Source organism: Rhinatrema bivittatum, chromosome 4 (assembly GCF_901001135.1).
Source record: "Rhinatrema bivittatum chromosome 4, aRhiBiv1.1, whole genome shotgun sequence".
In the NCBI taxonomy this organism is placed as follows: Eukaryota; Metazoa; Chordata; class Amphibia; order Gymnophiona; family Rhinatrematidae; genus Rhinatrema; species Rhinatrema bivittatum.
In genome coordinates, this window is record NC_042618.1 from 450791532 (window position 1) to 450819418 (window position 27887).

The 27887-nt window shown below is 43.1% G+C and overlaps 1 protein-coding gene across 1 annotated transcript; it reads right to left on the reverse strand.

Annotated features, from left to right (window-relative positions):
• Nucleotides 1-23029: 23029 nt before the first annotated feature.
• LOC115089108 (pyruvate dehydrogenase [acetyl-transferring]-phosphatase 2, mitochondrial-like) lies at nucleotides 23030-25309 on the reverse strand. The gene has a single exon (XM_029597068.1). It carries the CDS (start codon nucleotides 25249-25251, stop codon nucleotides 23653-23655), a length of 1599 nt encoding a protein of 532 aa, XP_029452928.1. The 5' UTR covers nucleotides 25252-25309; the 3' UTR covers nucleotides 23030-23652.
• Nucleotides 25310-27887: the final 2578 nt, after the last annotated feature.

Here is a 27887-nt window from a genome sequence, read left to right on the forward strand (position 1 = left end):
ATTGTTTTCATGACACCTCAAATTCACAATTATATTGGCTTCTAATCAATAACAATTGCAGTTTCTAACCCTCCTCCTTATCCTTTCACCATTTCCTCTTGGCACACCACATTTCATGATTTTTTGCTACTTTTGCCATGGTATACCATGGTACATGCTTTTGCGGCAGAGGGAGGGATAGCTCTTTTTGGGGCTATTCTTTCCAATATTGTCTTTAAGGTAAACTCTAAGGAGTCAGTCAAAGTAGTGGCCGTACTATCATCCAACTGCCCCATCTCTTTCTCTCATTTTTGTCTAAATTGATCAACATTAATCTCCCCTCTAGACTCATTCAATCATTTTACCTGGCCTAATCTAAAACTCCTCCCAACCTACAAAGTTAAAAGACATTGAAAAGTGGTCAGACCATAAATCTTCCTCCAATTGCAAATCCCTAAACAAACCATGGATCTCCCCTTCTGATGGAACCAATAAAAGATCAAGAATTTGATCTGCCCAATGGGATGATTGACTAATTGAGAAAGGCCAATAGCTTGAATAGCATTCAAAAATTCCCTAATTTACCTATCCGAACCATTGTTGACGCTAATATTAAAATCTCCTAAGACCAACAGCCGTGAGTTTAGTAAATACATCACAGAGGTAAAATCTAAAATCTTCTCAGTCGAGGTCCCAACCCAATAGCCCAAGATCCTAATGTAATTATCATACTTTCACTTCCTACCCCGACCTTATGCATGGTCTCTCGGACATCTAAGGTTTCCTTAAAAATAAATATTATTCCATCCCCTCTATAGCCTTCTCTAGCATGAGAAAAATATCTATATTCTGGGGGACAGACCTGATTCAACAGCATATTATCAGCCTGTGAGTGTCAAGTTTCATTTAGAAGCAATAAATCTGTATGATGATCCCAGAAAATAATACAAATTAAATCAATTCTTGCTCTAAGGGGTAGATTTTTAAACATGCATGTGGGTGTCCATGTGCGTGCAGTTCCCAGCACGTGCACATGGAAGTGCTGATTTTATAACATGCGCACATCACTGGGCACGTGTTATAAAATATGATACCTGTGCGCACATGTGCACCCGATTTTATATCAGCACGCACATGTGCGTGCCGGTGGCGACTGGGGGGGAGTTATTAAAAAATGTGCAGCAACACGAGTAGGACTTTCCCCAGTTCCTTAACCCCCTACCTATGCTTCCTCCCTTTTCCCCTCTCCACCAAACCCCCTGCCCCACCCAGACCCCACCTTCAGCCTGCCCCTTTTCAAATACCTGGCACTTTCACGCCTACAGGGAAATAAGTGTGTGGCTGAGCCACTATGAAAATGCACACGGCGCGTACGCGGCCTGACCACGCACATATCTCCATGCTTTTATGTGCACCAGGGTTTTAAAATTTATCTGTAATTGAGCAGGCATTTATATAAAATATACTCAGCAACTGTATCGACGTATCTACCGGTTTCTGCTTACAGAATATTACATTCTTGGTGCTCACCCCATTCTGCCCTTTTTCACCCCACCTACTCCTATGTGGGTCTTTCTTCACTTTAAAGTGCCTCCAGATTAGGGATTTCTTTCATAATCCCTTCTGTACATGCTTGGAGGTTGATGCGGGCACTGGACTTGAGATAGAGGGTGGACCCAGAGGAAAAATGCTATCAATAGAGGTGCTCTTCCAAAAATAGTACACCCCTCCCTCTTCTGCCTAAACCCTACTCCTAGCTCAAAGGTTGGGAGCTAAGGACATCTAGTGGTGATCCCTAAGGGTTACTACTCATGTATATGGTATGGGATTCTGTGTATATCCACAAATTTTCAAAGCAAATTTATGTGCATAAATCTGCTTTGAAAATTCTGGCTAAAGTCTGCCGGTAAAAGATGACTCCAACTTTAGCCTTTGCAAGCTGTTTAAAAATTGCCCTCCCTATTTCAGAAGGCTTGACATCTTACAAAAGTCATTGAAATAATACATATTAATTATTGACAACATGAGACCCATCAGTTTGTTGATTTCAGATGTCTAGGATGAATGACATCCATGGAGACAACCTGTTGAGTGCAAGTATCTTTCTTTCCCATTCTATTCCATATTACTCCAGTACAATTTTTGTGTAGTATTTTAGTTGCTTTAATTTAAGCAATAATACCCAACATCCTGTCTAAAAGACTCAAGGCCCAAGGCCTAAGGAACTTCAACCGTGCAAAGCATTAAGGACTAATATAAGAACACAAGATATGCCATATTGGGTCAGACTAAGGGTCCATCAAGCCCAGTATCCTGTTTCCAAGTTCCAACAGTGGCCAATCCAAGTCACAAGTACCTGGCAAGTACCCAGACATTAAATAGATCTTATGTTACTAATGCCGGCAACAAACAGTGGCTATTCTGTATTGATTAATAGTAGTTTATGGACTTCTTCTCTAGGAACTTATCCAAACCTTTTTTAAACCCAGCTACTCTTACTGCCTTAACCATAACCTACTGTCATGCATGGATAAGATTTATACTACAGTAAGGTATACAAATAAATATTCTTTTTTATATCATTTTGAAAATAGCATTTACCATGAAAATTCTGTACAATGTTCTAGTCTACAGTCAATCCAGTTATTTGCAAGCAAATGTGACTATCTACAGTATTTCTTATCACAGACTTTCTGTGAGTTATGCAAATGCAGCAACTTGTTAAATTTTATAAACTCCCTTTCCATTTATCCTAAAGACTAGTGAGAAACAAGCTTCAAAGAAACTCAAAAAAAGACAATGACACGAAGCCTTGCAAGAACCCCTAAGCTGTGCCAGCACACATCAAAGGATCCTCGAGTTACCTATATGGAAAAGGCATTCAAATTAAGGGATTCACATTTCTGCTCCTCTGTTAATCTACTATATATTATCTAGTGCAGAAAATGTGGAGGCTGATGCTATATCAGTGAAATGGGTCAGAAATTAAAGACAAGAAAAACTTTTGCAGATACAAGGGAACAGATCACTGAGAAAAGCAAGGAAATATTCCTGTGTGGGAACATTTTTACAGGTCAGAGCAGAGAGCACTACATCGATGATTTTAGAATCAGGATGCTAAAAGGGAGGTACAAACTATCAAGGAATGAAAGAGATTTGAAATTAAATGATCAAAGACTTTGAAGCTAACATAGAGAGGCTGATATACCAACCTGTGGGATTTCCTGCAGTCTAGTGCCTTTGTTTATGTGCCAGTCTTCTGCTCATGCAAATGAGCTGGGTAGAAAATTTGCACGTGAAACTTAGCTCCCAAAACAATCAAAAAATGATACCTTATTGAGATATAGGGCCTCATTTTCTAAAGTATCACAGGACTGCGATACTTTAGAAGGTGAGGGGTGGGGGGCCGAAACAGGGGGAGGGCCTGCGCTAGCAGGCAGCGATCGCACCGTCGCGGTGCGATCGCTGCCGGTTTCGCACCCAATAGCGCCACCATAGGAGGTGTAGCTATTGGGAGCGAAAGCTGCCGTGAAAAGGCACTTACCATTTCGCTGTCCACAGCGTCGGCGCAGAGTCGGCCCCGGTGACGCCCCGACTCCTCCTCTTCTGGGGCCGACTCCGCCCTGACTCCACCCCCATCCTGGTATCGCACGCGATAAGGGACTTTTCGCATGCGAAAGGTCCCTTAAAGCATGCGAGCGGCGTGGAAAATGAGGCCCATAGTTAACTTTTTTGTGAAAACCATCTTGCGAAGATGTGTTTGGGGGTTGTTTTTTTTGCTTGATTGTGCATTAATATTAATATTATTAATAATTCTTAATAATTATTATTATTAATATTATTATTAATATTAATACTATTATTAATATTATTAATATTAATATTATTATAAATAATTAATATTATTAATCTTATTAATAATTAATAATATTAATATTATTAATAATTAATAATATTAATATTAATAATATTAATAATATTAATAATTCTACAAAACTCCATGGCTAGAATCATAACAGGCACACAAAAAAGGGAACACATCACCCCCATACTAAAAGACCTACATTGGTTACCCATCTCCTTCCGCTCACAATACAAAACCCTCACCATCCTTCACAATTCCCTACACAAACATAATCACACCTGGCTCGACGAAATGCCTCGTTACCGTTCATCCGACCGACCCACAAGAACAACCCATGCAGGTACTCTACACACCCCATCCCTAAAGGCAGCACATTCTACTCACACCAGAGAGAGAGCCTTCTCCATCGCTGCCCCCATCCTCCTACGCCAAGAGACATCCCTGCAAATTTTCAAGAAAGGAGTCAAAACATGGCTATTCCGACAGGCCTATCCCGACACAAACCAAATTTAATTTCTCCCCAGCCCCCTCTGTTCGAATTTCCCCCACCCCATCCTATGTTTCCCCCGCTTCCCCCCGCACCTCCCATGGATACCCTAGAAGAAACAACATTCCCCCTACGGCTTAATTTATTTTTTGATCATGATCGGTTAATGTGTCCTTTTGTAAGAAATAGTATTTTGTTCTAAGGTTACATTGTTATGGTTTTACTTTATTTTATTCTTTGTACATTGTTTTGTTTTAATGTTTTATTGTATCGCCCACCTGAGTTCTTTGTAAACCGGCATGATGTGCTGCACGAATGTTGGTAAATAAAAGTTAATAAATAAAATAAATAAATAAATAGTAAATTGCTTTGCACGATACTGCATCACAACAGCTACCTATGCTGTACCTTTGCTACAGCTCCTCAGTAGGAGTCTGGTGAAGAGAGAGAGAGAGAGCCTCTTTATAGGGCTCAGCCTGACACTCAATATATGCACCATTGTAAGGGGGGCACTTTGATGCGGAGTAAGTTTTCAGGAGGTAGTTTATGGGGTGGTGTTATAAAAACGTTCAGAGGTATTCATTGTAAAATTGACATCATTAAAAAAAATTTAGACCTTATAAGCTGCTAGCTGCATTGTCCAAATCAATTCCTTTTCATTGTTTATAAGGACTAAAATTATTTAATGATGTCAATGAATACCTCTGAATGTTTCTGTATCACCACTCCCCAAACCCCAACCCACATTCCAAAAACTCACCCCGAATCAAAGTGCCCCCCTTTATAATGGTGCATGAGTGTCAGGTGAGCCCTATACAAAGTCTCTTTGTCTCCTCTCTCTCTCTATCTCGATATGCATGTAAAGGCTGCAGATATATTTTAAAACCTATGGGGTAGATTTTAATAGGTGCGCTGATTTTATAACATGCATGTACCGGCACACGCATGTTATAAAATCCATAGGCCATGCACACATGCGCGCCAGATTTTATAATCCGCGTGTGCATGTGCAGGCGGCACATGCAGGTGGGCCTAATTTTAGAAAAGTACGCACGGTGATGAGATCGGGCCTTTCCCAGTTCCCTACCCCCCTCCCTATACTCCCTCCCTCTTCCCCTCTCCTCCTCCACCCCCTAAACTCTTTTGCCTATCTTTCCTTTTTTTTTTGCTTACTGATCCGTTGGAGCAGAAGCAACTTGTGCGCGCCGGCCGACTGACGGTTTGCGCTTCCCCGGCACAGCGGCAAATGGCTGCTGTACCGGCCGCCTCAAGCCCCGCCCCTGGACCGCCCCTATCCTTGGGCCGGGCCCTTTTACACATAACAGGAGTTACGCTCGTGGCTGGGCCCCTTTGAAAATGCGCCCGGTGCGTGCAAGGCTTGGCCATGCACATAACCCCCGTTTTTTTACGCTTGCAGCACTTTTAAAATCTACCCGTAAGCGTATATTTTATAAATTGCCTGGATGCATGCGCGACCCTTTTAAAAATTTACCTGTAGGTAAGAATTATATGAACTACATGTGAACGTTTACTGTTTTTAAAGAGGATAATTTGCTAATTTTTTCACGAACAGGCACCAGACATGTAAAAACACACAAAACCTGAAGTGCCCATGTTTTTATGTGTTTCAGGTCATTGTGAGCATTTTTATATGTGTTGATTCACAAGTTAATGCATCAGCCACAAAGAGATTTAATAAGTACTTTGGTTTCCTCCGCAGTGCCAGACAGACTCCTACACCTAATGCTAAAAAAAATCAGCTTTCTTATCCTTCTGCAAATATATCAGACTTCTCCATCACCCAAACTGACTTTACAATTTCAGCTTGAAAACAGACAGCATTGTAATACAATCTGTTTTTATTAGTAAATTCAGGAAACATCATCCCTAGATCATTTTGCATTGACCTCATGAAGGAAGCCAAGTTCTCAAAAGCTAGTTATAAACGTATCAAGTTATCCAATCAAGTGATATCAACTACAGCTTGTTTGTTGACTTTTATTTCTTCTTAACCTCTTGTCTCTTAATTTCTTCGATATTATCTACTGCAGAGTTCTAATAGTTGCGTTGATTCTGGAAGAAATTCGATTCTTTGCAGATTTGTGACATCTTTTATGGGTTGGAAGAAAGGATATACAGTATATGGTTTCAATAGACTATGAATTACAAGAAACAAAGAGCCATCGAATCCCAAAGAAGAATCTGAAGAAGAAGGGTGATCAACGAAGTCTGTATAACTCAGAACGTAAGGTAAAGGTAAATGCAAAGAGTCAGCAAGCCTGTCAGTGTGCCCTTCAACTCTTTCACACACTTTGGGCCTGATTTTCAAAAGCTTTAATATACTTAAAATTGGGTTTTATAGGTGTAAATGCACTTTACTCGAGTAAGTGGGCTTTTGAAAATTGCTACAATTTATGCCATTGAATTGTCCATAGGATTTGCTCACAAAAGTGTACTCTACGTGACTATGTTACATTTACACACGTAAATCTTTTGAAAATTTACCAGCTTCTGAGCACAAACAGCTTTTTAAAGAATGTTTTTGAGTATGCAATTTAAGTGTTCATAGACAAACAGTCTCTAATCCATATGTAAAGCCCGAGCCCAACCCGGCTGGTGTTTCGCAATACGACGCTTCCTCAGGGGCTAAACTAAGCAACCCATTTCAGTCAATTGTTTAAAAGTACTTAGCTTGTGCTCAATCAGTACCTTTCTCCATTTTGAAAGCTGTGAGACATTTATTTTTGTACTTATAGGTTTTTTTTTTCTCTCTGACCACCAAATGCTCAGCAGGGCAATGGGCATGGCTCAGAAGCCTATTTTAAGATTCAAATATGGAAATTAAGAAAAATGCTTCCATTTTAGAATGATTTGCTTTAAAACCGTAAGTATAGCTTTCTGTCCTTCTATTTTGGGGCGAGCACCAAATGCTCAGCAGGGCAGCGAACATGGTCTCAGTTGCCTACAGTCTGCCTTCAGCGGCATGCTGTGAATTTTCCTTTCACTTTTCTTCTGTTGTTGCATCAGTTAATACTCATCCTGACCCCGGGCAGGGGACATTCATTCAGACTTAAGAAGCACCCTAGCTAGATTTATGGTTTGCTAATGTGCTCCAAGTCTCCTAGGAAATTTAGTCCAGTTTATTACAGGGGAGAACCTGTTGAAGAATCCAAGGCTGTGGTGATGTGACTTGCAAGAGTAGGAGCTGTGATAATATATATATATATTTATATAAGATATATTAAACCTTAACATTTTTTTCTGTGTGATCTCATTAAAGGAAACTGAGTACTGTGACATACTGTACTCTAGTGCTGCTGAATGTTTTTACAAGAAAATGACATAACACAATTACAACAACTCAATATTTCACAGATGAACAAAATGGGAAACATATCAGTTAAAAGGTTAAGGTTGTAACAAAACAGATAGGCTTGCAATAAAATAGTGACCCCTTTTTCGCAGCCCAGCACACTGAAAGTCTCTGCCTGTATGCCTTCAAAAATCCATTCGAGTAGCTAATGCCTGAGGATAGACTTTACAAAATGCTAATTAGCAATTACTGCTCTCAAAAACACTTTCTGCATATTCTACATATTTTTAAATATCAAATATTTTGTGCAGCGTCCCTCATATAGATGCAGTGGACAATTATATCACCTTAATATCAGAAGTACATTAAAAGATCATAGGCAATAATAAAAGGAGATTTACAGAATAGTATTTAATAATTAAGAAATTACTGCTAGGCAGTTGTGATATTTAACTACAGGGGATGGGGTTTTTTTTTTTTTTCATTTTTCCTGAGTGGTTTAATGAAGAGAGCAGAAGACAGACAATTGTAACATATTTAACCAAGGAGATATAATTTTCTGTACCTTTAACCCTGGCTACTGTCCATTCACACATCTTTCATATAGATTTGTAAGTCAATCATCTTAAAAATATTAAAAGATCTATCCTCGACTCTTGTTAAAAAGCCTTGATGATTAGTTCTACTGCTCACAAAGTCCGTTTTTGTGTCTCTAACCATGTGTCCAATATATGTTCAATTGTTTTCTGTTCAAATATGTTTAGGTGGGTTTTGCATATGTACTGAGGATAATCTCTGCATAGAACTAAGGAAGTGGATCCCCCTTTGTGATTGAGATATTAGGAAATATATTTTTATTTAAACTCAGTACTCGGACAATGCCTCCTACCCCATGACTAAAAAGTCATGGGATAGGAGGCAATCTCATTTTGTGGATTGCAAACTGGTTAAAAGTCAGGAAACTGAGAATAGGATTAAATGGTCTGATTTTACAATGGAAAAAATGTAAGTATCTCAGGGATCTGTATTTGGACCAGTGCTATTTAATTTATTTATAAATGATCTGGAAAGGAATATGATGAGTGAGATGATCAAATTTGTAGATAACACAAAATTATTCGGAGTAGTTAAATTATAAGCATATTGTGTTAAATTTCAGGAGGGACTGTTGCGAGAGTCAGCCACAGGACTGCAGCCAGACTCCCCCACCTCCTGGCACGGCCGACTACGCCTCCTCGGGCCCGGGAATCTTGCTTTGGCCGGCGGCCGATGAGCCTCATCACGGCCTTGCTCTTTGGCTCTTCTCCCGATGCGCTGTGCAGGACGGCATGCCAGCAGCGCCTGCTAGGGCCTACACCCTGACTCCCGGCTCCTCAGGCACACGTGCGCATCATTTCACGCCTTTTCAGGAAGCAGCATGGAAGGGGTCAGGACTCCTCCTTCCAGCCCTGCAACTATTTAAGGCAAGGCCTGCTTCACAGATTGTTACGAGCGCGACCTCCGGCAGCTGTAGGGACCGAGGGCTTGGGGTCTTTGGATCCCATTACGACCTGAGGGCACGGGCCTTCAAGTCCAGTTAGGAGTATGACCTCCGGCAGCTGTTACACTTCGAGGCATGGAGGCGCGGTCATCTCTGAAACTGGTGATGTGAGCCCTTGGGCCACGGCATGGCCCAGGGAGGAGCCACAAGCCACACCGCAGGAGGTGAACTAATGTGAACATGGGTACGAAAGCAGGACAAGGCTGAAGCAAGGACTAGGATATAATGTCTGACCCTGAACCGGACCTGCACGCCCCAGGATACCAACAATGCAATGTTGATAGATGAACAGTCCTCCGACCGTTCCAAGCCCTTTCAGACCTGCCGCTGGATACGGCAATAGGCGGCAGGCCAGACAGTGGATGAGGGCAGACGGAGTCCTTAGAACACAGAAGACTTTGGACGAAGACTGAAGCAAGAACGTTGAAGACGAGGATGCTGAAGATGAAGGCTGGAGTAAGACACCACAGACGAGGACTGGAGCGGAGACATCATGGATGAGGACTGAAGCGAGACACTGTAGATGAGAGCTGAAGCAAGACACTGTAGATGAGAGCTGAAGTGAGACATTGTAGGTGAGGGCTGAAGCAAGACACTGTAGATAAGAGCTGAAGCAGGACCAAGAGCTGGGGCGAGTCTGCGAAGCAGCCGCCCTACACAGTCCACCCGCGGGACTGGTGGCGGACCATGCTGGGCTTGAGGCAGTACTCCAGGAGGAATAGTGGAAGCTGATACCGGAACATGACAAAGCAACTGCAGAGACCTGCACTGGAGCGTGCCCTATACAGCCCCCCGCGGGACTGGTCGTGGACCACGCCAGACTCAGGGCAAGTTCAAACAGAGACTTGACATGGACATCACGCAGGTTGCAATAGGCTCTGAAGATCGGGACAACTCTGAAGCAGGATTCGATTCTCAAGGATTAAAAACAACGGACTGAAGCAAGAGGTCTTCCAGAGGGTTGCGCTGCGGAGATGAGGATGGCCTTGTACCGTGAGGCGCCCCACACAGTCCACCCGCGGGACTGGTCACGGACCACGACTGCGGTAAGCCAGGAAAGTGGACATCGAGGAACCAAGGCATGGATATGGAGACGAAGGCAAAGACATCAGGAACATCGGGTCAACAGAAGAGCAGGATATCAGGCACCAGGGACACGAAGACATCTGGACAACAGGGACAGAGGACATCAGAAACCTGAAGACATCTGGACAATGGACATCTGGAACATGGAGACAACTGAAGACCTGGACGATGGACACCTGGAACATGGAGGCAACTGAAGACCTGGACGAAAGACATCAGAGACATGGAGACGAAGCCATCAAAGCAGAAGGAGACCACGGAGGACTGGACCGGTCAGGAGACACAGATGACTGTGGAACCCAATCCGAAAGTGATGAGAGACTGAAGAGGAATACCTTTTATAGGGCTGAAGCAGGAAGTCATCGTCAGAAGGAGCCAGCAGCACTTCCTGTGGCTGGCCCTTTAAATAGAATGAAGAGGCATACGCTGGCGCCTAAGGAAAGGCTGAAGAGAGAGGCAGCACCATGGACAGTGGTGCTCTCCTGCACCTCAGCGTGGAGACAGGCAGGCAGGCTTCAGGACGGCCTCCTGCCATCCGCCAAGGACCCCAAAGATGACATTGCGGCTCCCTGCCACGGAGGCTGACCTGGGGCGGCTCCAGGCCGCAAGAGGAGGCGGACAAGCATGGCCTCCAGGCTGCAGGTCTCAGCGGCGGTTCAGGGCTGCAACAAGATGGCGCCGGCAGCAGCCCTGCCGCATGGGTCCTGGCGTGGGCATCGGGAGAGGCAGCTGCTCAGTGGGGCCATCCCTGTTGAGCAGGGCAGGAACCGCTGCGGCCTCCGAGCCACAGGAAACGGGGTCAGTGGCACCCGGCTGCGCTGGGAACCAGGTGGGTGGAGAGGCCTGCTTGTGGAGATTAGCTCCGCGGGCAGGAATCGTAACACAGATCTTGCCTTGGATACTCCTGGCTCCTGGTCCTGTGAAGTACTCCTGTTGCCTTGTTCCTGGTTCTTGTATTTCGTCTGCTTGCCTGCTTGACTACGAGATATGCCACCCGCCAAGACCCTTGCCCTCCTATGAGATATGCCTACCGCCATGACCCTTGCCTGCCTGACTAGGAGATACGCCGCCTGCCAAGACCCTTGCCTGCCTATGAGATATGCTGCCTGCCAAGACCCTTGCCTGCCTGCCTATGAGATACGCCACCTGCCAAGACCCTTGCCTGCCTGACTACGAGTGTCACCACCTGCCTGAGACCCCATGTAAGTCCAGCTGGCCCCAGTCCCCAAGGCCTCAACCCACAGGGAATGAGGGCTGGAGGTGGTGAAGGTCCTGCGGCGTCTCAGGTCTCCTACAGCCTCGCCTGCCATCGGAAGGGTCCTCTGGGGCTCCTCCCCATTGGCTGCCAATTCCGCCGGCCCAAGGATCCACTCTTGTAATAGCTATCCAAGGCCATGGATCCGGCTGAGGCTCCTGCCTTGCAGGCAATTCCAGGACTTGCCCAAAGAATCCTAGAACAGCAGAAGGCCCTGGAATCACTGGATGCTTCTATGGAGCGCCTCAATGCTTGCTTGGACTCTGTGGCCGCCACCTCTGTTCAGGCCACTTCTCCCTCCGGCTCGTTGGCATCAGCTTCGATTCCTCACCTGGTAATTACTTTACCGACTCCACTTCACTATGCAGGGGACCCTCAGTATTGTTGTGGGTTCCTCCACGAGTGCAATATGCATTTTTGCCTACAATCTGCATTGTTCCCAGACGATCTGTCCAAGACAATGTACATTATGTCTCTGCTTGAAGGGAAGGCTCTGGCTTGGGCCTTTCGCTTATGGGAACGTTCAGATCCACTGCTTCTGGACCGTTCGAGTTTATTGGCATGCTTCCGAGCCATCTTTGAAACCCCTGGGTGGCAGACGCAAGTCAGCACAGTACTCCTTCACCTTAGACAGGGCGGTCGCTCTCTGATAGACTACATTCTGGAGTTTCGCACCCTCTCTTCTGAGCTCCATTGTGAGGTGCCATGTCTGCGTGCTATATACTTTGATGGTCTTTCGCCTAAGATCAAAGATGAGCTCGCAGCCCGTGATCTTCCAGCAACACTGGACATGATAATTGACCTAAACGGGAGAATTGACCGCCGCCTCCGGGAGAGATCCTTCGAGCTAGTGGGTTTTAAATGACGCACTAGCATGCCTCCTCGACCTTGTCCCATTTTACCGGGCGCCTCTCCACAGTCCCCTTCTGAGGCCTCTCCAGAAGAGCCCATGCAATTGGGCTGAGGCCCATTGTTGCCAGAGGAATGCCAAAGGCGGCGCCGATCTGGTCTCTGTCTTTACTGAGGGGGTTCTGGACACCTCCTAGCCCAATGTCCAGTGCGGCCGGTAAATTCCAGGGCCTAGGATTCTCTGGAGGGGTGACCCTAGGCCTGACTGCTCCTGTCCCTCCACTCACCTTGCCTTTCAAGATTGCAGCCTCTGGCCTTTAAAGATTGCAGCCTTCCTGCCTTGGCCTTGGTGGATTCATGGGCGGGTGGGAATTTCCTCATGCAAGAGATTGTGGATCAACTAACAATTCCCACTCAGCCTTGTCCTGTTCCACTAGTTCTCTCATTGATCCACAGAGAACCCCTGCCTGGTCGGATTACCCACACAACTATCCCTCTGGAGTGTCTTGCTGAACCTAGGCATCGAGAGCACATCTCCTTTTATCTCATTCAGAGGGCCATTCACCCGGTGGTCCTGGGAATGCCCAGAGCGAGACCCCAGATGAGAAGATATGGTAGTGACCCGCGGAATGGGGTAAGCTGGGGATCCCCTCTGACGAGTGTAGGCACCTCAGGAATACAGATTCCGGTGACGACTCCGCCCTGACTCCGTCCCGATCTAGCTATCACACGTGAAAAGGGACTTTTTGCATGTGAAAAGTCCCTTTTCGCATGCGAAAGCTATAGAAAATGACTCCCTAAGTTGTCAGATATACACGTGTGTGTCTTTTAAAATAGCCACTTATGTGCTTAATTGTTGGCCCTGCCACAGAATGCCCCTACACCGCCTCTTTGTTAGGTGAATTTTAAAAGCCCAGTGCATGCATCAATTAGGGGATGCACAAATTAGTTGGGCTTGTGCGCACCCAGTGAATTTTAAAAGCTACTCAGATATGGGTGTATCTCCCACTGCCCACATATCTCCAAAGTTTTCAAAAAGAGGTATGGCGTGGGAGTAGTCTGGGTGGGGTATGTGCATTTTGGGGCATGAACCAGAGATATGCACATAAATACTTACATGCCCCGGTGCATGCCAAGATCTCCTGTTGTGTAAATTTACTTCAACTATGGATGAAGTGTAAGTTGTAAAATAAAGAAAACTAGGCAGATCTAAGAGGTTTTAAGGGTCAGAGCTAACTGGAGTGAGTGAAGGCTATTAAACTAAGGGAGTTTGGAGGATCTTTCTCTTAACTGGGTGAACTGGGGATGAACTGGTAAAACTGGGAATGGTGTTGCTGCGCATCCGTTTTAAAATTATCTGACTTTCGTAGTAGAAGCTGGATTTGTACACCCATGCGCATGCCCACTTAAAATTTGGCACATACGTGCATGCAGTCAAACTATTTTATAGCATGCATACATATATGCTCGCATACTATAAAATAGCTGCATCCCTGGGTGCAGGCCAATGTGTGCGTGCAAACATACACCTGCCCGCCATTTTGAAAATTAACATTCTTATGTGCATATAGTATATGTGTGCTCAAAACATAAAGTATGCATGGACTTTCAACTTTCATAAAATAGTGATTATGCAAGTACGGGCTACTTGCATGTGTGACGGGGCTCTGCCAGGCACTAAAATTATTCTTATGTGATTTTTCTATCTAGGGGTAGTAAGAGGAATTAAGATATTTTTTGATACCTCCCATTGCTATAACACCATCAGTTTGTGGAATAGCTTTTTGGGGTATAAGGTCTTATGGAGCATGCCCAGTGCTTCCCTGGGTTAGATGGTGATGAGTGGAGTTGGTGAGAGGAAGAGTGAGGAGATGAAACCTTCCCATGGTTTCAATAGAAAGAGGATTGAAGAGCAAGAGATTTCTCCAGATCTTAAAGCAAGGTGTTTGGAGAGCTGGAGATTCCCCCTGGATCTCACAGAAGGCAATTCAAGCATTTGGCAAAGAGGTTTTGAGAAAGATGTTTTAAGAAGACTTTGGATTTTGACTGAAGGAAGAGCATACCTCGGTATAGTATAGGGTGGGAACAAAGATCTTTTGACCCAATTTACCAGTTAACAGATTGGGTGAAGAGAAGGATGTAGACTTTTGAGCCACTACCTCAAGAGACTTGTATTTTTGATAGTTGAATTACAGTGGAAGAGTTTGATTTTTTAGAACTCTTTTTCTTGAATATTGTTGCTTTTTTCCAGCCCAGTTTATCACAGATCTGGAACTACACTCTAGTTATCCCAATTTCACTGGTGAAGATATTTTCAATCAAGATGAAGGTGCAAAAGCTAGATGGGAATTGAACAGAATAAGGATGGACAGAGAAACCATTTGGATTGTTATTGATGATTGGATGTATGTTGATTCTTATCTTTGACATCTTGATCTGAATCCTCTTCTATAAGGTACAGTAAAGACTATTTTATTTGTATACCAACTATGGACTCCAATGGTTTCTTTGAATGTTCCTCATATGGAATTAATAGGGGATGGATGGACTCTTTTGTGATTCCTGGTTTCTCCCTGTTTTGTAATTTTTGCTTCCCTGCTATTTTTCACTATCTGGCACCTTCTGGAACTATTTGATCTAGAGTGTGAAGTGGTCAATGAGACTGTGATTGACAGTGCCAGGGGCCCTGGAAGAGGAGTCTTCCTCTCCGTCTGGATCTGAACTTAGACTCATAGCACTCCTAGTCTAGAATAAAGCACTGAAATGGGGGGAACCATTGCACGTGCTTATATGCTAATTTTTATGTATGTAACTTTTAAAATTACTACTTATGAGTATTGGACAACGATACCTTTGTGGAACTTTTCAGAAGATTTGTTGTGAGTTTATTCAGAAAAAGAGGGAATTTTTAATTCTTTATTTTGGAGAAGATCAGTGGATCAACCACAGAACTTTGGAAAAAATTGCAGATTCCCCAAACATCTACTATTGTATTTATCAATCATCAGGACTGCAGAGGAATTCTTCTAAAGTATTCTGCAATCATATGAGGTTGGCTGAAATAATATGCTAATATTCTGGCCAGAATTTAGATATGAAGTTTGAGGACTCAGTTTTTTAATTTACTTGAACTGAAAACTGAAATATAGGGCAGGATTAGTGGCTTTCTGTGATAATCTACAAAAAGCTAGTTTTCTTTTATTTCTAATGCTAATAAATTATTTTACTAAAATGCTATGGGGTGGATTTTCAAAGGGTTATGCATGTCCCGGAGTTTGAAAAAGGGGGCGGGGTGGGGGCGGATTTTCAATGGGTTACTCATGTCCTGGGGTTTGTCCAGGGGCTACCGGTGCCATTGGTCAGCCCCTGTCACATGGTAGGAGCACAAGATGGTGCCGGCCATCCAGTGCTCCTACCATGTGACAGAATCCGGCCAATGGCACGGATACCCCGTCACATGGTAAGGGCAAAGGGCCATTGGCGCCATTTTGATTAGTGGCAGCCGACGGCCCGGAGCGGGAGATCGCTCTCGGGACCCCCACTGGACCACCAGGTACCTGTAAAAAGGTTTTGGGGGGGTCAGGAGGGTGGGGGAAGCTAAGGGGTTACTTTTAAAGGGTCAGGGTGGGTTTTTTGTTTATCGGCTGGGGCGCAGCCGATAAACAAAACGCGATCGGGCCCGATGGAAAAAAATCCACATGTGAATCGGAACCGGAATCGGAACCGATTCCGGTTCCGATTCACATCTCTAGTACAATGTTCTCTCAACCTAGCTTGATGGACTCTCTACCTGGGTAACATCAAGCTAGGTTGAGAGAACATTGTACAAATCTCATTGTGTGAGTTTCTTCACTCCGAAGGACATCAAAAGGTAAAATAAAGGTCGGGGGCGGGGGGGGGGAGGTTAGAGTAGGGCTTGGGGGGGGAAAATGTTAGGGGAATGGGTGGGAAGGTCAGGCTAGGGGGAAGAGAATGGGGGAAGGCAGTGTGGCTCGGTGGGCGCAAGGCGCACAATTGTGCGTACTGACCCAGGATTTTATAGCATGCGCGCGCAAAATCAGGCATACATGTGCACTCGCTGGGTAGCGCGCGCACATGTAAGCCCATGCACAACCTTTAAAATCTACCCCTAAATGACCAGATGCACATTTGTGATGTTTATGCAGTGGTTACCGTGGTTAGTGTAGTCATTGAAGGTCATGCAAAAATACTCAATCGGGGGCATCATTCCTAAAATAGAATTTTCTATCATGGCCAATTTGCTATACTGTGATAGTTCTTTCTCTAAAATGATATCTGATGTGCTGCCTTGGCATGAAGGTAAAACATGGTTATATACTCATTCAAGTATTTCACAAATATTTCATTACTGATTTAAAAAAAACCCAAAAACTGAACAAGGGACCTGTAGGAACTCTAAGCATGAAATGATGATGGTGCTGATGATTTTTCACTGAACATTTTTATGATTTATTTTATGAGTAGTTCTTTCCATATTTTTTATATATATATAAATCTGTTTACTGTGTTTTGCTCCAGTGATTGCCATTAACATAAAACATTTCAGATATACTCATGAATATTATATAAAACTAGACAGGAGTATTATCAGGTGTGTGGTTTTCATTTTCTTCTTTAACATGTTCTAGAATTACAAAATATGAACTGACAACACAGCAAAGGAAATAAAGCAGATATGTTCTTATACTAAATTTCTGATTGATGGGTCATGAGTCACAGTCTACTGGGGTATATGAATTATGGATAAATTTTTGGATTTACCATGTTTTAAAAATCAATAAATCATAGTGGATTACCATAAGAACGTAAGAAGGGTCCATCAATCCAGGCATCCTGTTTCCAACAGTGGCCAATCCAGGCTACAAATAGTTGCCAAGTACCCAAACATTTAATAAATCCCATGCTACTAATGTCAGTAATAGCAGTGGTTATTCCCTAACGGGCCGATTCAGTATGGTGCGCTTGGCAGAGCGCACCATTAGCCCTGTTTGGCCACGCGTTTTCCACGCGCTATTTTTATCCCTTATACAGTAAGGGGTAATAGCACATGGAAAACGCGTGGCCAACCCCCCGGAAACTAATAGCGCCCGCAACATGCAAATGTATGTTGATGAGCCTATTAGTTATTCCCGCACGATTCAGAAAGTAAAATGTTCAGCCAAGCCACACATTTCATTTATTTATTTATTTAATAGTTTTTATATATCGACAAACGTTTTCACATCGTATCGGTGAACAAGGAACAAGGCCTAAATATATGGCAAAACAATTACATAGAACGCATATGAAAACAAGTAACTTCGTAACATAATAATAATAAATATGTGTAATGGTACATGATAACAGAGGCAATAAATATGAATGGCATTAACTATGTTGGGGGAGGGGAGAATAAGAAAAGAAAAGGGGGGGGAACTAGATTAAGTAAAAATTAAGTTCAAGCTAGATTAAGTACAAATTAGGGGGGAGACTGGAGGCAAGGTGGGAGTGGGCTAGTAGAAGGCCTGTTGGAACAGCCATGTTTTTAACATTTTTTTTAATTTTGTTGTGCAAGATTCTATACGGAGGTCGGGGGGCATGGCATTCCACATCGAGGAACCTGCTATTGAGAAAGCTCTTTTACTTTCAGAAATTAACGCCTGCCCAAAGGCAGGCGTTAATTTTGGCCAGCACAGGAAAGTGTACAGAAAAGCAGAAAAAACTGCTTTTCTGTACACCCTCCGACTTAATATCATAGCAATATTAAGTCAGAGGCCCCAAAAATAAAAAAAAATTAAAAATCGGCCCGCGGGTTGTAAGACAGACCCTCAATTATGCCGGCGTACATTTTCCGAACCCATGGCTGTCAGCGGGTTTGACAACCGATGCTGGTAAAATTAAGCGTCGGATGTCAAACCCGCTGACAGCTGCCGCTTCTGTCAATAAAGAGGCGCTAGGGACGTGCTAGTGTCCCTAGCGCCTCCTTTTTACCCTGGGCCCTAATTTGCATAGCTTGGCTTAGTGAATCACGCGCCCAGGAGAGTGGCCTGGGTGCGCGTCGGGAGAGCGGGTGCTCGCCACGCGGTTTACTTCTCCAGGAAATTATGCAAACCTTTTTTAAACCCAGCTACACTAACTGCACTAACCACATCCTCTGGCAACAAATTCCAGAGCTTAATTGTGTGTTGAGTGAAAAAGTATTTTCTCTGATTAGTTTTATATGTGCTACTTCCTAACTTCATGGAGTGCCCCCTAGTCCTTCTATTATTTGATAGAGTAAATAACAGATTCACATCTACCTGTTCTAGACCTCTCATGATTTTAAAGACCTCTATCATATCATATCATATACCTCATCCATCTCTTCTCCAAGCTGAACAGCCCTAACCTCTTTAGCCTTATCTCATAGGGGAGCTGTTCCATCCCCTTTATCATCTTGGTCGCTCTTCTCTGTACCTTCTCCATCGCAATTATATCTTTTTTGAGATGCGGTGACCAGAACTGTACCTGGTACTCAAGGTACAGTCTCACCATGGAGCGATAGAGGCATTATGATATTTTCTGTTTTATTCCTAATAATTCCTAACATTTTGTTTGCTTTTTTGACTGCCACAGCACACTTAGCTGACAATTTTAATGTATTATTCACTATGACGCCTAGATCTTTTTCCTGGGCGTAGCTCCTAATATGGAATCTAACATCGTGTAAGTACAGCAAGGGTTATTTTTCCCTATATGCATCAGCTTGCACTTGTCCACATTAAATTTCATCTGCCTTTTGGACACCCAATCTTCTAGTCTCACAAGGTCCTCCTGCAATGTTTCAAAATCTGCTTGAGATTCAACTACTCTGAATAATTTTGTGTCATCTTCAAATTTGTTCACCTCACTCATCGTGCCCCTTTTGCAGATCATTTATAAATATATTGAAAAACACAAGAACAGATTCCTGAGGCACTCTACCTTTTTACTCTGAGAAAACTGACCATTAAAGCCTACTTTCCTGTCTTTTAACTGGTTTGCAGTTCAGGAAAGGACATTGCCTCCTATCCCATTACTTTTTAGTTTTCTTAGAAGCCTCTCATGAGGGCCTTTGTCAAATGCCTTCTGAAAATCCAAATACACTACATCTACTGGTTCACCTTTATCCACATTTTTATTAGCCCTTTCAAAAAAAATGGAGCAGATTTGTGAGGCAAGACTTCTCTTGGGTAAAATTCATGATGGCTGTGTTCCTTTAAACCATGTCTTTCTATATGTTCTGTTACTTTGTTCTTTAGAATAGTTCTACTATTTTTCCAAGTACTGACATCATGGTCACCAGTCTATAGTTTCCCAGATCACTTGTGGAACCCTTTTTAAATATCAGAGTTACATTGTACACCTTCCAGTCTTCAGGTACAATGGAACATTTTAATGATAGGTTATAAATTATTACTAATAGATCTGAAATTTTATTTTTTTAGTTATTTTAGAACTCTGGGGTGTATACCATCTGGTCAAGGTGATTTGCCAATCTGGCCTCTACATCTTCCAGGTTCACTGTGATTTGGTTCATTTCATCTGAATCACCAACCTTGAAAGCCATCTCTGAAACCGGTATCTCCCCAACATCTTCATTAGTAAACACGGGAGCAAAGAATTCATTACATCTTTCTGCAGTGGCCTCATCTTCCCAAAGAGCCCCTGTAACCCTACAATTATCTAATGGTCCAATTGACTCCCTTGCAGGTTTCCTGCTTTGGATATATTTTAAAATGTTTTTATTACAAGTTTTTGCCTCCATGGCCAACTTTTTTTCAAATTCTCTTTTAGCCTGTCTTATTAATATTTTACATCTAACTTGACATTGGTTCTGCAGTGGTTCTTTTGGGTCTACCCCAAGAATATCAATATAATGGGAGTTCATACCTGCCACTTCTCTGATCCACTTCTTCCCAAAGAATATGATGGTTGGTTGATTGATTTGTAGTTTTGCAACAGGAATTTTATTTGCTCACAAAACCTAAATTATTTGGTTTTGTTTTTCATTCCAAGTAGCAGTTCAATATCTGGTGATATTTTGGTTACATTAAAGATTCATTAACAAACAGACTTCACTCAAGTTTTATCAACTCACCTATAACACAAAAAACAATTATTCTACACAGTAATAATTAAAAAAGATTGGAGGAAATGGCTATAGGTATATTCAGGAGCTGATCTCTCAACAGAGATTAAAAAAAACATCATTAGTTGAAAAAAACCTCTGTCCAACCTAATACAATTTTAATTAAAAAATGTTTAAATTATGAAGTGGAAACCCACATCTTGCATGCATTCCAGCACAATAACTGGGACAGTGGGACCACCACCCCCCCTCACCGGCCTTTGCTCACTGCTCACTGCCCCCACTCTCCCCCAGAATAAGGAGGAGTAGACACTTGATTTGATTTGGAAAAGTATGGCTGGAGCTTTATTCACTTAACAAACAACAATACCACTAAGAACTCTGGTGTTGCACCTCAATACCTCTTCTCCCTTGGACCATCCCCCATTTGGTCAGGACTGGGTTGAGGCCCTTGGCTGGTCTCATAGAATTATTACCAGGGCCAAGAACCCTGAGCCACCATTGTGATCCCTCATCAGACCCACATTAGCAATGGGTTTGAACCTGCCCCTAGGCAGAACTTCCAAGGCCTGCTATGTCCCATAATGCCTTGCCAGTGTTTGCCGAACCCTAGCTCCCATTCCTGCTCCTAGTAAAGTTGGTCGGAACAGACCCCACACTGGAAAAATGGGCTGAGCTTCCTCCCCTGAGGCTCAGACACCCACTGAGACAAAGATGACTAATACAGGTATCATCTGAGGTCACAAACAAATTACATGAATATAAAGATTAACTCGGTTGTTCATGTGGGGCTGGGAGGGAGGGACACAATAGCTGACTGGTAGTGGTTATCTCAAAAGGGCCAATCACCACTGCTGCCAATGTTTAAAGTCCTCTACTCATCCTAACCCTATGCAGCCAGCCAGCCAATCCCTGGCCCCTCTCTTGGGGCTGTCATTACACAGGTGCATGTGCTTCCAGGAGACCCCCAGCATGCAATGCAGATGCCACACAGAGGCTGCCATAATGCTGTGCCTGACAGAGGAGAATCGTTCAACCTGATGCCTCCCTCAACTGACCCCCCGCTCCCCCCCAGATGCCGGAAGAAGGCCTGCAACACCACTCCAACTGGCAGTGGGGAGGATTGACCCCTCCCTCCACCTCAGATGGGCGAGTACCAAGGTGGTGATGTCACATTGAGGGAAGGAATAGGGGAAGGAGAAGTGGCAGTTTGTTGCCCATGACAGGTGGGGGGCTCCCTGGTCACCCCATTTTCGGTGGAGCCTGCCCACCTGACATGCCGTGTCAGAAGAGGTGGTGGCCACCCATATATCATCAGTGAAACATTGCAGAATAATCCTTACAATAATCCATTTTCATGAAGCTTGTACAGTATAAAAACCCTCTTTGCTAGTCCCAAAACTCAAATATATTTTTATTGAGATCTTTCAAAAGTGTTCAAAGTTCAACTGTTCTCTAAAGATGAATATACGTTACCCACCTCAGGGTGGAGACCCTCACTCTTTAGTGTACTAGGCTGAGGGCGGGGGCACGATGATAGGTAGGGAGTGGGACTCACATTGTTCCCTTGAAGTGGGCACCTCTGAAAATCCCTCTTTCCTGCCGGGCATTGTGATGCCAAATAAAGTGACCCATCCAGTGGGTAGGGAGGGAAAGCAGGGAGAAAAATTAGGAAAACTTCCTGAGAGTGGAAGTTGGCCCAAAATAAATCTCTGCAATGAATGAACCTTGAGGTAAAAATCTTGTTTATTACACTAGGAAAACAAAACATTTTTTAAAACAGTGTGGCAATAAACAATATATCTCAAAAATTATTTTCCCTTTAAACAGTACTTCCGGAGAAACAAAGACTTTTATGCACTCTTTTTTTTTGTATATTATATTTATTGCTTTTAAAAGTGGCAATATACAAAGCTTTGCAAGTACAAATTATGCATATACACAATTCAAAAGAGCTAAATTAGCTAAATTAACAAAATTAAGTTAATACTTGCTGAGCCAATACCAAGGATTGACGTTAACGTGTTTGAAACTGTGATCAGTTACTGACAAACAAAGCTAACAAATAAGCATTGAAATACAACAGAACCAGCTGGAAACAATGTGTTGAAGTATAACACTCGTCAACTTTACAACTTTACAACTGACCTGGCCATAGCAGTGTATGCAAAAATGATGATGTTGTATATTCCCCCCCCCCCAAATCTTCCCTACTTCCCCATCCCTTTCCCACTCCCCCCCCCTTTTTCCCACTACCCCTGGTTTTGCTGATTTTTCGGTGTGTGCGTTATTGATGGCTTACAATCAGGCATAAGCAGGTATAAAGGACAACAGTATAAAGCTCTACAAGTAATGATAGAGTAATAAAAGAGTAAGAGAGTGATGATAGAGTAATGGAGTTACAGGATAATGAAGCTACTAGGATAGTTACTAGCTTCTATACCAAGTTACTCTGTGAAGCATAATAAAATACAATACAGTATTCTATTTATTTATTTATTTTGAATTCTTATATACCGACATTCCTGTAAAGTATACAGATCATACCGGTTTACAGTGTAACAGAACTGTCGCGAGTGGCGATTACATAGAACATAAAACGTTATGAAAATAAAGTGCCTCCCCCCACCTCACTCAAGATATGATTTAAAAATAAAGGTATGATAGGTCGGTGTGAACCATGATCTCAGCGCAGAAAGGGGTTCGTAGGATGGGGCATCGATTTCAAAGTTTTCCTAACTGGAGATGTCTGGCCAGACAAGACATTTTATTTTTGCATTGAGTGGGAGGCTGGGAATCAGGTGCACCACTTTTTTTTTTTTATACAGTCTATATTCTTTTGAATATAGCTGGTTAAGGCTAAAATTATCCAGAACACGTTCCTGGATAACTTCAGCCCTGCTCCACAGCACAGCTAGGCAGACAAAAATCCTACTCAGCCAGATGAGTTTCTCAGCCTAGAACGCCCCTGAAACACTCATTGTGTATTCAGCTAATTTTTAGCCAGGTAAGCAGTGGCACTGTTAAAATTTGGCTCTTTGTGAGATATCTGGCTAAATGCCTTTGAATATTGCCTTCTCTACTACTTGAACTTAATGCTTGACTTTTGTGAGAAATACAGCACTTTGGATAAACCCTGAAAAGACTGATGAAAAAAATCACTATGCCTTATTTTTCTTTGCTGTACATTTCAACATTATTGGAATTAAAGTAAATCACGGTGACCGTAATGTCATCTCTGTACATTCTCGCCAAGTCATCAGGTAAACTCAACATTGCTGAAAGCTTCTCTTGTTCGATGGCACCATGTTTGTTATTTCCCAAGGCATGCCTTATCAGATGGGTAGCTCTATTCTGGTCATAGGTCTGGACCCCTCGGACCCTCCTCTTCAGCAACAGGTTCTGCATGTAGCCTAGGCTTCGTTTCTCGATAGTCAATTCCGGTTCCAGCTCCTCCAGGTTAATGCTTGAAAGATGTTCTGCTACCAATCTAATAACTTCTTCGTTATCCAGCATATCCCACAGCCCATCAGAAGCAATCACAAGAAATTTGTCTTGAGACCGTAATTTATGATACCTTATCTCAGGCTCAGCAGTTAAATATGGAGGTGTATGATAGTTTTGAGGGGTATACTGATAAATATTCAGAGCCTCAATATCGCAAGCATTTTCCAAGATGCTTTGCTGCAGTTCTTTACTCCATTTGAAGCGGACATCTCCAAATGCTCTTACAGGCATCAAAATTCCCAGAAGTCTGTTATCTACTACTACAGTTTGCTCTTCTGATTTGGGGTGTTCGCCTCGTAACCTTAAAAGTTCCATGTCATTAAGGGTATTGTGGTCTTGGGTGAGAGGAAGAGAAGACCATGTTCCATCTTCTTCCTGAACCCCTAAGATCGTTCGGCAGTCCCCAGCATTGGCTACATGCAAGTGAATGTTGTCAATATGGGCAACACAAGCAGTTGCCCCCGAGAAAGCAACCTGAAGGGCAAGATTTCTAATCAAGTCATTCTTCATGGGAACTTGCCCTTCTAGTGAGATATCAGAGTCTAGCTTCTTGAACGAATAAGCCAGAGCATCCTCTACACTCAGTCCCATCTCATTATCAAGCTCTATTAGCTCCTGCCAATAAACCCGAAGGTGGTCCACATAGAGTGAAGCTACTTCTCTATAGGTGTAATCATTTCGATGTTTGTGCCACTGTAGAATTGGCAACACAGGTTTCATATGCTCCATAGCAAACTCAACCTCTTCTAACATTTGCTGAGGCATTAGAGAAATGGCAATGTAATAGAAGAGCCTTTCACTTATTGACTGAGCACAGGCATGTCCCGCGTGACCATCAAAGACACCAAAGAGCAGCCCTTTGGTCTGCAAACAGGTAGCCGCACTTCTACGGTCCTCATTGGGAGTGTTTGCTCCTAACTGGTTGCTTTCAAACTTCAAAATTGAACTGGAATTTCTTCCATCAAACTCAGGGATTTTGTAGGACTGCTCGTTAGCCCTCAAGAGATAGTTTATATGTGATGGAGCCAATTGAAAATGGAAGTCTTCTTCCGTGGAGGTGTGTCTGAAGGCTTTCTTTATAGGAAGAACTTTTTCTGTTCCTGCATAATCTAGCAGAATTGGTGTACATGGTGGCCTGGAAAACGCCATCCTGTTTCGGACTGTGATATATCCAGAGTACCAGCGTCTCTTCCCTTGCAGTGTAACAAAACCATTTCTTGCAGAATTTAAAACCCAGCAGGATACAGTACTTGACATCATAAGAATTCAAAATGCTGATGAGTTTTTGGCTGTTCCTTCACGTGCACGGAAGACTTCTAAAAACTTGTTAATTCTACACCAAGCTATCTACGTCTACACCCTTTAGAATGTTTTGGGTGTCAGATATTCAGCCAAGGGTTTCCAAGTTTTATTCATCTCCATTCTCCTTTTTTCTGAAGACTCTTGACAGCTTGTATATTCCAATGTATACAATCGTATCAACAATTTAAACCAGAGCTCATATTTTGGACCTTCTGAGGATACCCAACATGCTAATATGGATTTTTTCCCCGTCATGCTCACCTTTTGTATAAACTTTAACCCATATTTATTTATGTTATGAGCAGGTGTCTTGCTTATCCCAAAGAGCCATAACATAGGATCTATAGGCAATTGTACAGATAATAACTTATTACACATAGTGATAAGGTGTTCCCAGAAACTATTGATCACTTCACATGTCCAAAAATTGTGATTAAATGATCCTTCAGCACCTTTACATTTAAGACACTCTGAGGAGGTTGTTATGCCGGCTATGTGGGCTACATCTGCCGCCAAATAGAACCGCCTTAGAAACTTGTATTGTAGTTCCCTATATAGTATGTTTTCAGACCACTCAGGTAACTCTACAAAGCAGCGTCTATATTCTTGATCCGTCAGTTGGAAGTCCGACCATTGTTGCCACATTGAAAATACCTTCTCAAATGTGTCTTGCGCAATAGTGTTATGTAATACTTTGCTATAAGTGGCGATCATGGGTTTTTTTAAATGATTAGCGAACACAATACTGTGTAAGGACCAAAATGGTTTGCTGATATTCATGTATTTTCCATGGACGTGTAGAAAGTTCCACAACTGCGCATAAGCAAAATAGTCCGTGGAGGATAACATATATATCTTTTGTAATTCAGAAAATGTATAGGGGTCCCCCGTCTCTTTAGAGAAACACTGGTATATCCACACCAGCCCTTTAGTTTTCCATCTATGAAATACGGACTTCGAAGCCGCTGGAGGGAAGATATCATGATCACAAATCGACAGAAATGCATTGAGTGAAGTAGGCAGCCGCACCCGCGTACAAAGAAAAGCCCATGCCTTCCGACAGGCCTGTATTAGGGGTTGCGAGCCAACTAGTGGCAAGAGAGAAGCTCTCGAAATATGTAGCAAAGGATTTAGAGACTTTAACCCCCACCAGACCTTCAGGAGATTTTGGGGTGTATAATACGAGAGATCACCCACTATGTCTGTGATATGTCTCAGAAGACATGTTAGATTATACCAACGGATATTTGGACAACCTAAGCCTCCTATTGCCTGAGATTGCATTAATACATGCAGGGAGATGCGTGCCCGGCGTCCATTCCAAATGAATTTCCTAAAAGTAGCGTGTACCGCTCTGCAGTCCTTTCGGCTAACCCATAGGGAGGACATCTGCAATATATATAACCATCGTGGCAGGATTAACATTTTAAGTATCTGTATTCTGCCTGTTATAGAAAGCGGCAAACCTTGCCATTTCTGAAGTTTGTGCGCTGTATCCTGTAACAGGGGGTCTATATTGATTCTGTAGAAATCATTGATATCTGGGGGTATCTTAACACCTAGATACTTCATTGCAGTAGACACCCACTTCAAGGGGAATGGACCCTGCCAAGTCAATTTTACCCACCCCCCTACATCTAGGGCCTCGGATTTATCTTTGTTTATGCGCAGTCCTGCAAATCTGCCATACTCCTCTTGGAGAGCTAACAAGGGTTGTAATGAGTTTTGGGGATTCGTAAGATAGATTAAAATGTCATCTGCAAAGGCTGCGATTTTAAATGCATGAGGTTCTTCACCGTAACCCTTGATTTCTGGCGAGTTTGCTATTTTCTGAAGGAGGGGATCAATTGCCAAAATGTATAGTAGTGGGGAAAGTGGGCATCCTTGACGTACCCCTCTATTGATATGGAATCCCTCTGATTTGAAACCATTCGCTACAATATGGGAAATGGGATTTGTGTAAAGCATATGAATATATCTCAGAAAGTTACCTTCCATCCCATACCTTTGCAGAACTGAAAAAAGATAAGGCCAGGAGACTCTATCAAACGCCTTTTCCGAGTCAAATCCTATCGCCAGCGCACTAGTATTTTGTATTGTAGACAGAGACATGGCCGAGATAAGTTTAATAATGTTAGCACAGGCCGGCCTGTTCCTGACAAATCCCACCTGATACTCTGAAATGAGCTGTGGTAGTATAGTGCTTAGTCTATCTGCTAAGATCTTGGCTAGTAGTTTGAGATCACAATTTAGCAGTGATATGGGCCTGTATGAGCTAGGCGCCAAAGGATCTTTCCCTGGCTTTGGAAGGACGGTAATGTATGCCAAATTAAATTGAGCAGGGAGCGATTGCTTTTGGACCGCCTCATTGAAAAAGCTTGTTAAGTTGGGGGTCAGCTGATTTTGTAATATTTTATAAAAGTCAAATGAGAAACCATCGGGTCCTGGAGCCTTCCCCACTTTACTAGTGGAAATAGCCGTAAGAACTTCTATAGGGTTGATAGGTCTGTTCAAAAAGGAAAGTTGGGTATTGGATAGAGTAGGGATAGCTAGATTCTTAAAGAAATCTTCCTCCTCTTTGGCTCCCCCTGTGA